The following is a 14,907-nucleotide window of genomic DNA, read 5'->3' as shown; positions in this document are numbered from 1 at the left end:
CTGGGCATCATTCACAAGTGATAATATATAATTCACAAGTGATATTATTGGCTAATAGTGTCACCCATCAGACAATTCTTGATTTTAATCCTGTCTTTACATATGTGTGAAATTTGTTTTGATTTCGAATGGACCATTATCTCGAAACAGTGGCAAGGGAAAAAATACATGTAATCTATGCACTTAAATAGCGAAGGGAGCAGCTTTTCCCACAGTTAATTTTCATGCCAGTTAGGTAGGCTATACTCCTGTTGTAAAGAGAAGCAATGTGCTTCATATTAGGAATGTTGAGTAAAAAATATAGGCCTAGCCTATAGAAAGCTGATGGGATCCTCCTCTTTTTAATAGAGGCCATCACCCTGTTTTCTCATGCAATTGCATAAACATAAGCTCATGGGCTCTCATGAAGTGTTTGATTAGATTTGCAATTACATTTACATTGTCAGAGTAATTAGAGGGACAATCGAGTGCTGAGTACCAGGCAGTTTGTAGCATCAGAGCTTGGAGAAACCCAATTCCCGTGACTAAACGGTCACATGGAATTTGACTGCCTTCATAACTCTTGACTGCCGGTGTGGCAGTAATACGGTCACTGTAACAGCCCTACTCTGGAGCAGGTTTTCATCAAGAATCTCTCTATACTTTGCTACATTCACCTTTCCCTCAACCCTGACAAGTCTCCCAGTTCCTGCCGCTGAAAAAAATCTCCACAGCACGATGCTGCCACCACCATGCTTCACCGTAGGGATGGTGCCAGGTTTCCTCCAGATGTGACGCTTGGAATTTAGACCAGGACACCTACACCACCCGATGTCACAGGAAGGCCAAAAAGATCATCAAGGCCATCAGACTGTTAAACAGCCTTCACTGCCATCACATTGAGTGGCTGCTGCCAACATACTGACTCAAACCTCTAGCCACTTTAATAATTAAAAATGGGATGTAATAAATGTATCACTAGTCACTTTAAACAATGCCACTTTATATAATGTTTACATACCCTACATTACTCATCTCATATGTATATACTGTACTCTATACCATCTACTGCATCTTGCCCATGCCGTTTGGCCATCACTCATCCATATATTTATATGTACATATTCTTATTCATTCCTTTACACTTGTGTGTAAAAGGTAGTTGTTGTGAAATTGTTAGATTACTTGTTAGGTATTACTGCATGGTCGGAACTAGAAGCACAAGCATTTCGCTACACTCACATTAACATCTGCTAACCATGTGTATGTGACCAATAAAATTTGATTTGATTTGATTTATATGTCTAGTCTGTACAGTGCTATAAAAGTCTACAATCCCCTTGGATGTCTTCACATTTTATTGTGTTACAAAGTAGGATTAAAATAGATTTAGACTAATTGTCCTTTTTGGCAACTATCTACATGAAATACTATAATATCTGAGTGGAAGAAAAATGTGATATATTTTTTAAGATTAATGAAAAATAAAACACTACTATACCTTGATTAGATAAGTATTCACCCCCTGAGTCAATACATGTTAGACTCACCTTTGGCAGCGATTACAGCTGTGAGTCTTCTTGGGTAAGTCTCATAAGAGCTTTGCACACCTGTATTGTGCCATATATGCCCATTGTTCTTTTCACAATTCCTCCAGCTTTGTCAAGGTTTTGGGTATCATAGCTAGACAGCAATTCTCAAGTCTTGCCAAGCAGATTTAAGTCAAAACTGTAACTTGGCCACTCAGAAACATCCACTGTCTTCTTGGTAAGCATCTCTAGTGTAGATTTGGCTTTGTGTAGTAGGTTATTGTCCTGTTGAAAGGTGAATTCCTTTCCCAGTCTGGTGTAAAGCAGACTGAAGCAGGTTTTTCTCCAGGAGTTTGCCTGTGTTTAGCTCCATCACATTTATTTTCATACTGAAAAACTCTCCAGACTTTGTCATTGTCAAGCATACACATACCATGATGCAGCCACCACCATGCTTGAAAATAAGGAGGCAGTTACTGAGTAATGTGTTGTGTTGGATTTGCCTTAAACATAAGGCCTTGCATTTAGGCCAAAATGTTTATTCCTTTAGAGTGTATTTTTTTTTTGCAGTTTTACTTTAGTGTCTTGTTTTGGAATATTTTTGGCTATATATTTCTATTTTTTTTTCACTCTGTCAATTAGGTTAATACAATGCTGTTGATCCATCCTCGTTTTTTTTTTTACCATCACAGCCATTGAACTCTGCAGCTGTTTTAAAATCACCAACGGCCTCATAGCGACATCCCTAAGCAGTTTATTTCCTGTCCTGCAGCTCAGTTCAGGAGGAAGACTGCATCTTTGATGTGTCTAAGTAGTTTAATGCATCATACACAGCATAATTATTAACTGGACCGTGCTTAAAGATATATTTCATGTCTGATTTGTTATTGTTACACATCTACTGCTCTTCTTTATGAGGCTTTCGAAAAGTCCCCTGATCATTTTAGTTGAATATGTGCTTGAAATTCAATACTTGACTAAGGGACCTTATAGATGTTCTATGTATGGGGGACAGAGGAAGGGGTAGTTATTCAAAAATCATGTCAACCCCTATTATTTCACACAGAGTGAGTCCATATAACTTATTAATATGTGATTTGTTACATTTGACTTATTTTTCTCCCCAATTTCGTCATATCCAATTACGATCTTATCTCATCGCTGCAACTCCCCAACGGGCTCGGGAGAGGCAAAGGTCAAGTCACGCGTCCTCTGAAACATGACCCGCCAAACCACGCTCCTTAACACCTGCCTGCTTAACCCAGAAGAATGTGTCGGAAGAAACACTGTTCAACTGAAGACCGAAGTCAGCCTGCAGGCGCACGGCCCGGTACAAGGAGTCGCTAGAGTGCGATGAGCCAAGTAAAGCCTTGTATAGACAGGTGTATGCCTTTCCAAATCATGTCCAATCAATTGAATTTACCACAGGTGGGCTCCAATCAATTGAATTTACCACAGGTGGGCTCCAATCAAGTGGTAGAAACACCTCAAGGATGATCAATAGAAACAAGATGCACCTGAGCTCAACTTAGAGTCTCATAGCAAAGGGTCTGAATACTTATGTAAATAAGTTTTTATTTAGTTTTTTATATATATATATATATATATACATTTGCCTTTGTTATTATGGGGTAGTGTGTGTAGATTGATGTGGAAAACATTTAATTTGATCAATTTTAGAATAAAGCTGTAACATAACAAAATGTGGGAAAAGTCAAGGGGTCTGAATACTTTCCAAATTCACTGTCAGCAAGTGTGTGTATGTTTTAGTATACTGAGTCATTGTGATTAAATACAAAATTACCTTCAAAGCATATTCAGCACCTATATAATAATTACCATGTAGCATGCCCAGCGTCTCCTGATTTGAAGGTTGACTTCAGACGGTTGTGATTTGAGTTTCAAATGGCTATTATGCAGCATGTACCCTGTGAGTAGAGAAACTGATGTGTCCGCTAGGTCATTGTGATCATGCATACAGGGTCTCCCTCCATGTTGAAAGCTGATGCACTTTGTCATGCTGATCAGCAGAATGAGTCCTGTTCCTCCTCCTCAGATAACGTACACCATTGCCAAGACCTACCAGCCTCTGAAGCCAGGGACTGTCCTCGCCTTCCAGAATGCAGCCCTGGGGAGCGTTGGTGAGTCACACACACGCTGGAATACTTTATTCAAAAAGTCACATTGACGAGAGTACATTCTGAGTACAAAGAACTGAAGTATTTTAAAGGTCATAGGGATACTTGGAATCGTTTCATTATGAGTCATTCATACATCCACACACAAACAAATACACACAGACACACAACTGTTTTTGTCTGAAGGATTATGGGGCTGGAAATAATTGCTATTGTATGCAGGCCCTTGATAAGATCTCAAGCTTACAGGTATTCTCTCTGGCTCTCAAAGATCCCCCCCCTCCCCCCAAATAAAGAACATACTGTTTTTAATACAGTGCACTGAAGCTCTTCACATATTGAAAGCATTAGAGGGGTTTGTTAAACAGACAAGTTAGAAACTGTATTACTGTATTTAAATTAAATGGTAAAAAGGTTGGACCTATATGTCATCAAATATTTAAAAAATATATATTTAAAAAAAAAATATATATATATATACACACTAAAAGAAAAAGCCATATATCAGACTGGCCAATAAAAATAAAAGATTAAGATGGACAAAAGAACACAGACACTGGACAGAGGAACTCTGCCTAGAAGGCAAGCATCCCTGAGTCGCCTCTTCACTGTTGACGTTGAGACTGGTGTTTTGCGGGTAGTATTTCATGAAGCTGCCATTACTGCCAAAACAAGCAAGTATAGTGTAGAAAATATTGTACCATGTAAACCGATGTGAAATATATTCCCCATAAGCAAAAATATAGTATTTTCAGCTGTTTGAAGCCGGTGTACAAAACCGAAAGTAAAAGACTCAAAAACTAAACTTAAGAACGGGAACCATAGAAATAGCATACATAAAACAGATATACCGTTTGTTAGACTTTTTTTAATGAGAATGACAGATCTATAACACACACTTCTATGTGAATTTGGTCAGGTTGCCTAAAAAGTTACATAATGCAGCTTTAAGTGTGATATAAAAAAATGTATTAATGGTGATCCACATCAAATCAGCATAACCAATATTTCAGTGTGGCTTTTCTCAAGGAAAGTTAAATCTCTCCACCACCCCCTCTCTCTTCCCCCCAGAGATGAAGCAGTTCTTGAGCAACCGTAGGCGTGACTCCCACATGAACTGGTTTGATAGTTCTTCGGACTGGGAGCAGGAACTGGAGAGGACCGGGGCCTGCGGCTGGAGGGTCAGCTCTGTCAATGACCGCTTTGAGATGTCCACCAGGTAGCCTATACACCCACCACCTGAAACTTTCCTGGTTGTTCACCTGTTTGGAACTTTATTAGTGGAAAATATAAAATATATTATATAGTTGCCCACTCTGGTCCTGTTAGTGTTGGGCTGGAACAAAAGCCTGCGCACACTGTGCTCCTAGTGTAAAGTCAGTGTCCTAGCCCAAATGCCCATTAAACTTGCAATGGTTAATGTCATTTTATCCTACTTCATGTCAGTCTGCCCAAGTTCAACGTGGTCCCTCAGAAAGTTCTAGACACTGAGCTGAAGAAGACCTTTGCCCACTTCAACGAGGGACGCATTCCTGTAAGTAGAACTCTACCACTCATCAATATCAGTCATTCCTGTAAGTAGAACTCTACCACTCATCAATATCAGTCATTCCTGTAAGTAGAACTTTACCACTCATCACATGACCCCTCAATATCAGTCAGGTCAGAAAACCCAGTTAAAAACTCATGCCCTGGTCACTAAGAACTCATACAGGGATTTTAGAACATATCCAAAAAACATTACTATTGAGACCACGTTGTGTCTAAATCTGTGTGACTGTTGTCCTCCAGCGCTGGTGTTGGCGTCATCCTCGGGGCAGCGACCTGCTACGGATGGCCAGCTTCCAGAACAACATCTATCATGAGAAGGATGACATCAGGTGTGTGTGTGTGTGTGTGTGTGTGTGTGTGTGTGTGTGTGTGTGAGAGAGAGACAGAGGAAGATAGAGATAAACATAGTTATAGTGTTGTTGATTGCTTTTATGGTAAAGGCTATTGCTTCTCAACAGAATGTTTAAGTCAAAACTAACCTGTAATCATGTACATGTTACCCGGCCATTCTTGAGATGGGACAGGTTAGCAGGCTTTTGTGAAATGCTATTCCTTGTGCATGTCTGAGACAGCGCTTAGCCTGGGGGCAAGACAGTTTACTAGCCCTGGGCTATGGTTACAAAGTAATGGAATGTGACATGTCTAATCACAGAGAATAATGCTAAGGGCTCCCTGTGTGTCTGTCCTATGGGGTGTTACTGTAGGAACCTGGAGTTGATCCTGTTTGGGGGCCAGTCTCTATGTGTGGTGGTGGAGCTGGGAGACGAGATGCCTTCACCCACAGACATACAGCTGGCACACACCCGCCTACGGGCTCTGTGTCTGGGAGGTCAGTACAAACCTTCTGCATCTTTTGGAGAGTCAAGTGTATTAGTCTGTGTTTTAATGTATCTGACAAAGACCCACATTGGATAAAGTGTTGGTCAAAATGTTGCTACAGTGCATTTAAACATAGGAGTGTATTCTGTTTCCGTTTCACATCATAGCCTGTAACCAGTGACATTTGAGTGGGGTGGCCAGTTTCATTGGCAAGCCCTCCCCTTGCCTCTCCCATGCAGTCTTTTTTATTTGTTGACAAATGAATTCGCTGTAGCACAGGTTTTACGCCGCATCTATGGAGGAGCACTCTAGCCCTGAGGGACAGTGGGCATGCAGATTTTATAGAGGACATAAAGTGGTGTTAATCTGTTTCCATGTGCTTCCCATTACAATGCTACTGAGACAGAGATGGTGGGCTAGTAGAGATCACATCCAGATGACAAGACCCCAGACACCAATTTACCTCCTGAAATTATGGATTTGGATTCAAGACAAAATCCCCAATAAGTGAATGTATACCCCCTCATATAAGTGTACACCAGTGGTGTAAAGTACTTAAGTAAAAATACTTTAAAGGACTACTTAAGTAGTTACTATTTATATTTTTGACAACTTTTACTTTTACTCCACTGCATTCCTAAATAGAATAATGTACTTTTTACTCCTTACATTTTCCCTGACCCCCAAAAGTACTGATTGCATTTTGAATGCTTAGGAGGACAGGAAATTTGTCTAATTCTCACACTTATCAAGAGAACATCCCTGGTCATCTCTACTGCCTCTAATTTGGCAGACTCACTAAACACAAATGCTTCATTTGTAAATTATGTTTGAGTGTTGACCTGTGCGCCTAGCTATCCGTAAATAAAAAAAATTGAATTATGTCATCTGGTTTGCTTAATATAAGAAATGTTTAATAATTTATACTTTTACCTTTGATACTTAAGTAGATTTCAAACCAAATGCTTTTAGACTTTTACTCAAGTAGTATTTTACTGGGGGACTTTCACTTTTACTGGGGCCATTTCCATTGAAGGTATCTTTACTTTACAAGTATGAAAATGAGGTACTTTTCCCATCACTGGCGTACACTACTCTTATTTTACGATATGTGAGCACCATGTGATGGTGGCGTGTTTTTCCTGACGCTTCTTCCTCTAATGCTGTGAGATGTCAAACATCTTTGAGAGACTGTTTCCTAGACTAGGAGACGAGTTTCCTAGACAACACCCTCTCTGTTGTGCTCATGTGGAGTTCACAGGGACAGGGCAGGGCACACCACGGGTCACTGACTCCCATGGCTCACACATTGCCAACACAATGCTCACATTGTTTGGTTTATTGTGTGATACCTCTACACAAGGCCAAGGGATTTGGATAGACAACAACCCCACACATCTATGGGCCTCACTCATCATGTCATGCTTCAACTACCTTAACAATTGTGAAATATTTTTTTAAGACTAAAACAATATGTTTTCAGAAGATATTTATTTACAACCAAACTCATTTGATATGTAGAGCTATGGATCTTATTTAATGATTTCAGGTGCAATAGTATATCTTAAAACTTGTCAAATCCCCACTAATTTATGTACAATAAAGCTCCTTCAACAAAAACATGAACAAGGTTTCTTTGTCCTCTGTGTTGGTCCACAGACATCTCCACATCTGTGTCAGTGCCAGATGACAAATGGCTGTCTACGCTGGAGAGCAGCCATTGGCTGGACTACACCAGGTGAGCGGTCCTGATTGGCTTCTCATCAAAGCAATAAATCATCTGTAATAAATGTGCCGGGCCTACATTGTTTTGGTTGATTTTTTAAAATGTCTACCTAGCAATGATAGTGAATAGCGCAATGTTGATGTAGTATGAATGTACCATTATAGCACATTAGCCTATCCCTGGTTGAATATGTGGCTTTATTGTGTTACATTAGCTGTAAGCAGATTTAGAATGCTCTAACATACTGTTACAGAACATACCTTTAGCATGAGGTTATAATTGGCCTACACACATGGATGTTGAATGTAGCTCTCATATATTCAACACGTGAGCCTGCTATATCTACACAGTAGACCAAGACCTAGTGCATAGCTGTTTTTACAGGCTTACACACATGGATGTCTATGTGCTGAAACAAGCTAGAACTGTGATAGTAGCATAGCATTAGCCTGATTCGCATGCTGCTCTGCTCCCTCCCCAGGTGCTGTCTGAGGAAAGCTGCTGAGGTGGCCTGCCTGCTCCGCGGAGGTCACCTGACCGTGGTGCTGCAAGGTGAGTCACATGACGAGGGCCAAGCAGCACCGAATATTCAATCCGTTCATTTATTATTCACGCTGCGTCCCTCATTAAATCGGCGTTAGGGCTTACCCTGAAGGAGACTCCAACTGTAGATGCACTACTCTACTAGGACACCAATACACAGTGATGGAAAAAGTACCCAATTTTCCAACTTGAGTAAAAGTAAAGACACCTTAAAAGGAAATGACTCAAGTAAAAGTCACCCAGGAAAATACTACTTGAGTAAAAGTTTTAAAGTATTTGGTTTTAAATGTACTTAAGTATCAAAAGTAAAACTATAAATGATTTAAAATGTCTTATATTAAGCAAACCAGGCGACACGATTTTCTTGTTTTTTTTAATTACAGATAGCCAGGGTCACAGTTCAACACTCAGACATAATTAACAAACGAAGCATTTGTGTTTAGTGAGTCTGCCAAGTCAGAGGCAGTAGGGATGAACAGGGATGTTCTCTTGATAAGTGCGTGAATTAGACAATTTTCCTGTCCTGCTAATCATTCAAAATGTAATGAGTACTTTTGGGTGTCAGGGAAAATGTAGGGAGTAGAAAGTGCATTATTTTCTTTAAGAACGTATTAAAGTAAAAGTTGTCAAAAATATAAATAGTAAAGTAGAGTACAGATTCCCCCAAAAACTACTTAAGTACTTTACACCACAGCTAATACAGCAGGTGGTAGTCTATTGTGTCTGTTGAGATTGTGTTAGGATAGTGTACTATATTGTCATGCTGACTGGCTCACTTAGTTGTGGAAGTTTACAGTAGTGTGTTGGAAGTTCAAGGTGGATGCCAGTCTGTCTGTTTCTGTTTTATCCAGCTTGTGGTTGTCTTGCCACACAAGGCAAGGACGCAGTGAACTAGCGATGTTGAACATAAATAGTCTGGCACCCAGGCTGGAGACCACGGCCTTGGAGAGATAAGTGTAATATTATGGTCTATTATAGGGAGAACAGTCTTATGGCAAACATACAGACGTTCTTGACTAAATACAACTATGTTCATACATTATTATTACATGACTCCATGTACTGACACATATAATTGGGCTGTGAGAGTCCGTCCTAGTCGGTTGATACCTAAGGTAGCTACCACAGACTGAAAAGTCAACAGGAATCTGTGTCACATGAACAATGGCTGCTACTGCCCTGTGATTTTCCCTTCCCCCGTATGAGTTGTGTTGCCTGGCCAGTTTCAAGTGGGCCTTTTGGAGAAGAGGGTTGTATATCACCCCCATAAAACCACAGAGCTGACTGTGTCCTAAACACAAGTAAATGACTGGAGAAATGACCCAATGGCATTTTCAGACAGGCCCAGACAACACTCCCTACTGCCTGTGGTTAGAAAAAACCTGCCAACCAGATGTGGGGATTCGGGAGAAGTTCTATTCAAGTCCACAGAGGGGGGCACTTTTTGTGAGAATGAAAGGGCTGATGTGGGACTGTAGCATTTGGATTGTCATGTTGTGTTGTTTTTTTATACAAGGCATTACCCTTCTCAAATCTTTTATTTTGTGTGTGTTTGGGGTAGATGATAAACTCAAGGACACGTCTCTTATCCTCTGAACCTTGAATATGCATACTGTTACTGTATTCAATTACAATTGATTATTGATGGTCTATTTCCTCCTGTTGTGTGCAGAGGCGGAGGACCGAGACATGACCTGTGTGGTGTCCAGTCTGGTCCAGGTGATGTGTGACCCCCACTGCAGGACCAGGGTGGGCTTCCAGGGTCTGGTGCAGAAGGAGTGGGTGATGGCTGGACACCGCTTCCTCAGCCGCATCAACTACCACAGGGACAGCGACAAGGAAGAGGTGAGAGGATAAGCTGCAACCTATGAGTAAACTCACCTATCAGTGGTCATGGGGGGGGGGCAAGGAAAGGAAACTATTTGCACTAGGACACAGTGTTTAATGCCAGTCATATGTCTTTGGGGATCTTTCTCCCATCTTTCTTAAGCCTGTGTTTTTCTCCCCACTAGGCTCCAGTGTTCCTGCTCTTCCTGGACTGTGTGTGGCAGCTGTGGGTCCAGTACCCATGCCGCTTCCAGCTGACAGGGGACTTCCTGCTGGCCCTCCATGACAGTTTCCACCTGCCCCTCTTCAGCAGCTTCCTGGCCAACTGCCACAGGGAGAGGTGCAAACGTTCACAGGTAGGCCAATGTTCAGCAACACCACCGCTAATGCTGAAGCTGTAGTACTAGAGAAGATACATTGTAGGTATGCTACTGTAGGCTAACATGGAAAATGTTGGAAATACCTGTATCAAAGTTTGAAAGTCGTAAATTCTGTAAACCATCTCAGATTAAAGCGGTTGATTTGCGAGGCGAGTCCACGTCATTTTTAATCCCACACATGCATCAGCTCATATTGTCTTCAACGATAACTCTTGAATGAGCTCAGATTGAAACAGACGAATCACTGTTCTCTCACCTCTTCTTCCTCTCTCTCCCAGAACCTGTCCCAGAGTTACACTCCAGTGAATGGCTGGAGAGACCTGGTACCCAGGGGCTCCTTCCCGGACCCCTCAGACCCCCCTCTGCCCCCTGTGTGGGACTGGGCTCTGCAGTACAGCAGTCAGAGACGGGAACGTTTCACCCAGCCAGTGCCTCCGCTCACCCTGCCACAGCCCCTACTCAACGGCAACCTCAACACCAACCCCGAGGCACACAGGGTAGGAGTGAGAGGAGGATATTATGGGGGATACAGTCAGGCACAAGGAGTGTAAAAAGCACTATATAAATGCAAATCGTACATTTGATCATTCATGTTAGGGTACTTAGTAATTCAAATGCTATTTCAATGAGCTCCTGTCTTACAAAAGCCATCCCGCTCACACACACACAAATACACTTAATAAATATTAACGACCATGATGAGGGATGAACACAGGCCCACTGCACCTCCGTGTGGTAGGTCTCAGTATTGCAACATGCTTAAGGCACAAAAGGGATATTCAAACGTATTACTCTCTCTTCCTCTCTTCTCTCCATCCCTCTTTCAGCTGAGTGACAGCGCACCAGGCTCTGTGTTCCTGCTCTCCAGGGGCTCCTTCTCCTGCTCTGCTAACCTCCTGCCCTGGCGCAGTGGAGGGGGCTCAGGCGTCTACCGGAAGAGCCACCGGAGAGGGGGGTCCTCCTCAGAGAACCTGCCAGGCCTGGAGAGGCTTCTGAAGGCCTGGGCCCTCACAGAGCTCCCTCAGGGCCACACCACCACCACATCTGGTCTCCAGGGGCCCCTGGACTCCTACGAGCCTCTGCTGCCCCTGCTCCTGGGGCCCTGCGTAGGTGTGTGGAGGGACTGCTACCTCCGTGGGGCTCTTCATGCTCAGGTATATAGGGAAGGATTATCATTCTCACTACTATAAAGAGCCTAAAACACTGTTGCCATGGGGATGTTTATAATAGCCTACTCTACTGGTATGTGGGTGGGTGATCAAAATGAACTTTGAACTCGGTAACTGAAAAAGGATTTCAACTAGAGGTATTGCATAAAAAATGTAGTAAGAAGTTGAAATTCATATTTTTATTCAACTGAATAGTGCAATGTTGTACTGGACAAGCTCCTAATTTTTGCTGGTCACATTAGAAACTACATTTAGTTGCTCATGGATGACTGTAGTCATGATGGTGTTATAAACTAACAGAAACCCTGGCCATGTTGTGTCCTCAGGCATTCTCCCACCCCATCTCCTCATCCACTCAGCACCCAGTGGAACAGCTAGCCTGGGAGGTCCAGCAGCTCAGAGACAAGCTGACATTGGCCTCCAGCCCCACTAACACAGTCCCAGCCAAGACACAGGAGCCCCGTCGGACAGACTCCAACCTCAACCAGAACACCAACAATAGCACCTTCCTCTTCCCAGCCTCCAGACCCCCTGGGCCGGTTGCCTCCAGAACCACGCCCTCTATCTCGAACCTCCAACCCAGGGTTCCTCCAGCTCGTTCTAGAGCTGGTCACAGAGACAGCAGCAAGCACACATTCCTATTTGGCCACCCATCCTCTTCAGAGTCCCGTCCAGACCAGCGTTACTTGCCCGCGCCCAATAATAATGCCAAGCTGCCCAAGAGCAACGGTCCTTCACTGGGTTCCTGAGCTCTGGGTGTCCCCTGTCAGTTAGCACAAATGGTACAAACTGTTCCCCCGGCTCTGAACTCTAGAATGAGATCACCTATACACACCCTCCAAGACTCTATTTCCATCCCTGACACCTGATCTCTGGGTGGAACCAGATGTGATTTTCCTGTCAAGGCCTGTTTGAGTGGCTTTGAGGCAATAACAAGACGAGGAGGGTCATGTGCTGAGCAGGGAGAAGAGTCTAAACTGCAGTAATAATGCATTGAGCAGTGCAAAGCACAAATAGTATTTGAAAGATTGTTCAACTTGTAACAAATTGTCTGTTTTACTGAATATGACACCCAAACTGAAGGTTCTGGTCAGCATTCCCTGAGAACGTATTGGTGTTTTTAAAAGCAGCAAGCTAATACCCAAAATGAATAAGGGCTGATGATGATTGATAAGCTAATGACATAAGGGCACAAATAATGAGCTGTTGGCTGAAATATGGAATCAAATACCTCTATTGATCAGACTTCAGCTGTTTTTAGAATCATGATTTCAACGGAGTGACAACCTTCATTCTTGACCAGACGGCTATAATAGGACTGTTGTCCTGACTCAGTCTCTTAGTCATTTTGAGTGACTTTAACCTCCAGTTCCAAAACCAACCCAGCCTTGAGAGGAAAAATACATAGAGCTGCTCACCAAGTAAACACTAGGGAGAGACATTGGCGTCACAAAAAACATGCAGTTTTAACTCCAGGCATTTTGTCCAGCAAATTTAACCTGGAATTTAGGGCACTGGAGCTATTTTGGTGCCGTTCCCATATCTTTATACTTGCATGCATGCTAGTAGTGAACAATGAGAGGCATAAGCTGAGTTGTATGACTCTGTATCATAACCCTGTTTTTCAGAATATGGCCATGGTCAGTTAATATTGCTGTAAGTGTGCATGATTGAGGTAAAAGTGCTATTATTTCTATGGTCTGTGCATCTCTATTGAGAGTTCTAAGTATTATTGACCAACTTTGGTTGCGTATGAATTTCAGAAATTGTAACGATACATTTTTAAGTGATCGTGACCAAGATGAGTATTACTCTTTTTTTCCCCCTTATGTTGTCATTGTGCAAACCATAAGTTCTGATGGTTCATATTTATAATGTACTTTTATTTGGTACTTCTAGATGTAGCTTTAAGGTAAGCAGTGTAGTGTATTTCTTCATTACTTGTCCTGACTGCTAGTTTCGTATTCAGCTTGCATTCAGGTCAAGGACTTCTAAATGCGTCATTTCATTCAAAGCCCAGTGAGCTATTGGGACTGGGCTACTCAGTCCAGCCAGATTGTTGTTTGCATGATGTGGATATTAAGCAGCAAATACACTGGCATGATTTCCATATACTGTAACACTCAAGACTGCAGGGATGTACTGTGTGTTTATACCAAACTAGCATTTCCATGCAGAGAAATACTTGTATTGTGTAACATAGGATGAAAGGGTTTCTGGCTGGCATACAATGTATTTCTCACTGAAATGTCTCATTATGTTTATGAACTATAAAGGCTGAAGGTGGTAATGTATGTGACTTACATTGGTCTGTATTACCTACAGTCATTCCTATGCCTCAGTACGAGAGCATTTTGAATTATTCAATGGCTGTAAATATTCATTGTTGAATATCACAGCACACTGATATCAGTTACTGAATATCAGGTTGTTTGAGTTTTTGGATTTGATGCCAGTACTTTTGCTCTCGTCTTCCATGGAAAAAACAAGGTCATCACATTCCCTAATGGCATTGGCTCTACAGAGAGAAAATGAAATGTCCCTTTCAGCATGCAACCCCACTTCCTATGTCTCTACACCATTATATATTTAAATGTTTTGGTACGAATGACACAATGATTTGCCAGATGTACATATTTTTTTGTATCAGCATGTTAGGATCCTGATTAATAAACTATTATAAGTTCATAAAATCGTTGCTTTCAAGTTTCAAAGTTTATTCGCCACGTGCACAGGATCCAACAGGTGTAAAACAGTACAGTTCAATTCTTACCTTGAGAGCTCTTTCCAACACTGCAATGAAAGTAATATACAGTAGGTAATGGAATTAAAAAATACAAGTAAGTATAAAAACCTCGAACTATGACGAGAGCTGAAGAACAGGAGAATGCAAGTATTTACAGTATTTACCTTATTCAATGTGCAGGGGTACTGGAGTGGCTGAGGTGGGTTTAAACATGAAAAGTGACTGGTAGTAGGATATACATGTAAACAGGAGTAATAGTGACCAGTAGCAGTATAAATAGATAAATACTAATGGTAATAGCAATCAATAGTCAATGGACAGCAGCGTAATGGAGTAATACATCAAATCAATACTCATTCTAACATAGGTTGTGTCAGTGCGTAGAGTAGAGACCTGTGAATAGGCATAGAGTCAGTGTGGATAGTCTGTGGGAGAGCAGTTAGTTAGCCATTAACCCTTATGGCCAGGGGATAAAAGCTGTCTGAGCCTTGATGCACCTG

At 41.9% G+C, this 14,907-nt stretch overlaps 1 protein-coding gene across 2 annotated transcripts in view; it reads left to right on the top strand.

Annotated features, from left to right (window-relative positions):
- Positions 1 to 14,348, top strand: part of LOC112229597 (myotubularin-related protein 11) — a 33,770-nt gene extending 19,422 nt beyond the window's left edge. For both annotated transcript variants that reach the window (XM_024395537.2, XM_024395531.2), the window contains exons 6-17: positions 3,565 to 3,649; positions 4,718 to 4,865; positions 5,093 to 5,180; positions 5,438 to 5,526; positions 5,902 to 6,026; positions 7,676 to 7,754; positions 8,224 to 8,294; positions 9,958 to 10,130; positions 10,298 to 10,468; positions 10,771 to 10,989; positions 11,320 to 11,646; positions 11,988 to 14,348. In XM_024395537.2, the coding sequence (XP_024251305.1) occupies positions 3,565 to 3,649; positions 4,718 to 4,865; positions 5,093 to 5,180; positions 5,438 to 5,526; positions 5,902 to 6,026; positions 7,676 to 7,754; positions 8,224 to 8,294; positions 9,958 to 10,130; positions 10,298 to 10,468; positions 10,771 to 10,989; positions 11,320 to 11,646; positions 11,988 to 12,410 (1,998 nt within the window). In that variant the 3' untranslated portion in view covers positions 12,411 to 14,348. The remainder of the gene's footprint in view (positions 1 to 3,564; positions 3,650 to 4,717; positions 4,866 to 5,092; positions 5,181 to 5,437; positions 5,527 to 5,901; positions 6,027 to 7,675; positions 7,755 to 8,223; positions 8,295 to 9,957; positions 10,131 to 10,297; positions 10,469 to 10,770; positions 10,990 to 11,319; positions 11,647 to 11,987) is intronic.
- Positions 14,349 to 14,907: the final 559 nt, after the last annotated feature.

This window comes from Oncorhynchus tshawytscha, linkage group LG03, assembly GCF_018296145.1.
Source record: "Oncorhynchus tshawytscha isolate Ot180627B linkage group LG03, Otsh_v2.0, whole genome shotgun sequence".
NCBI lineage: Eukaryota > Metazoa > Chordata > Actinopteri > Salmoniformes > Salmonidae > Oncorhynchus > Oncorhynchus tshawytscha.
This window is presented reverse-complemented; position numbering and strand designations above follow the sequence as displayed.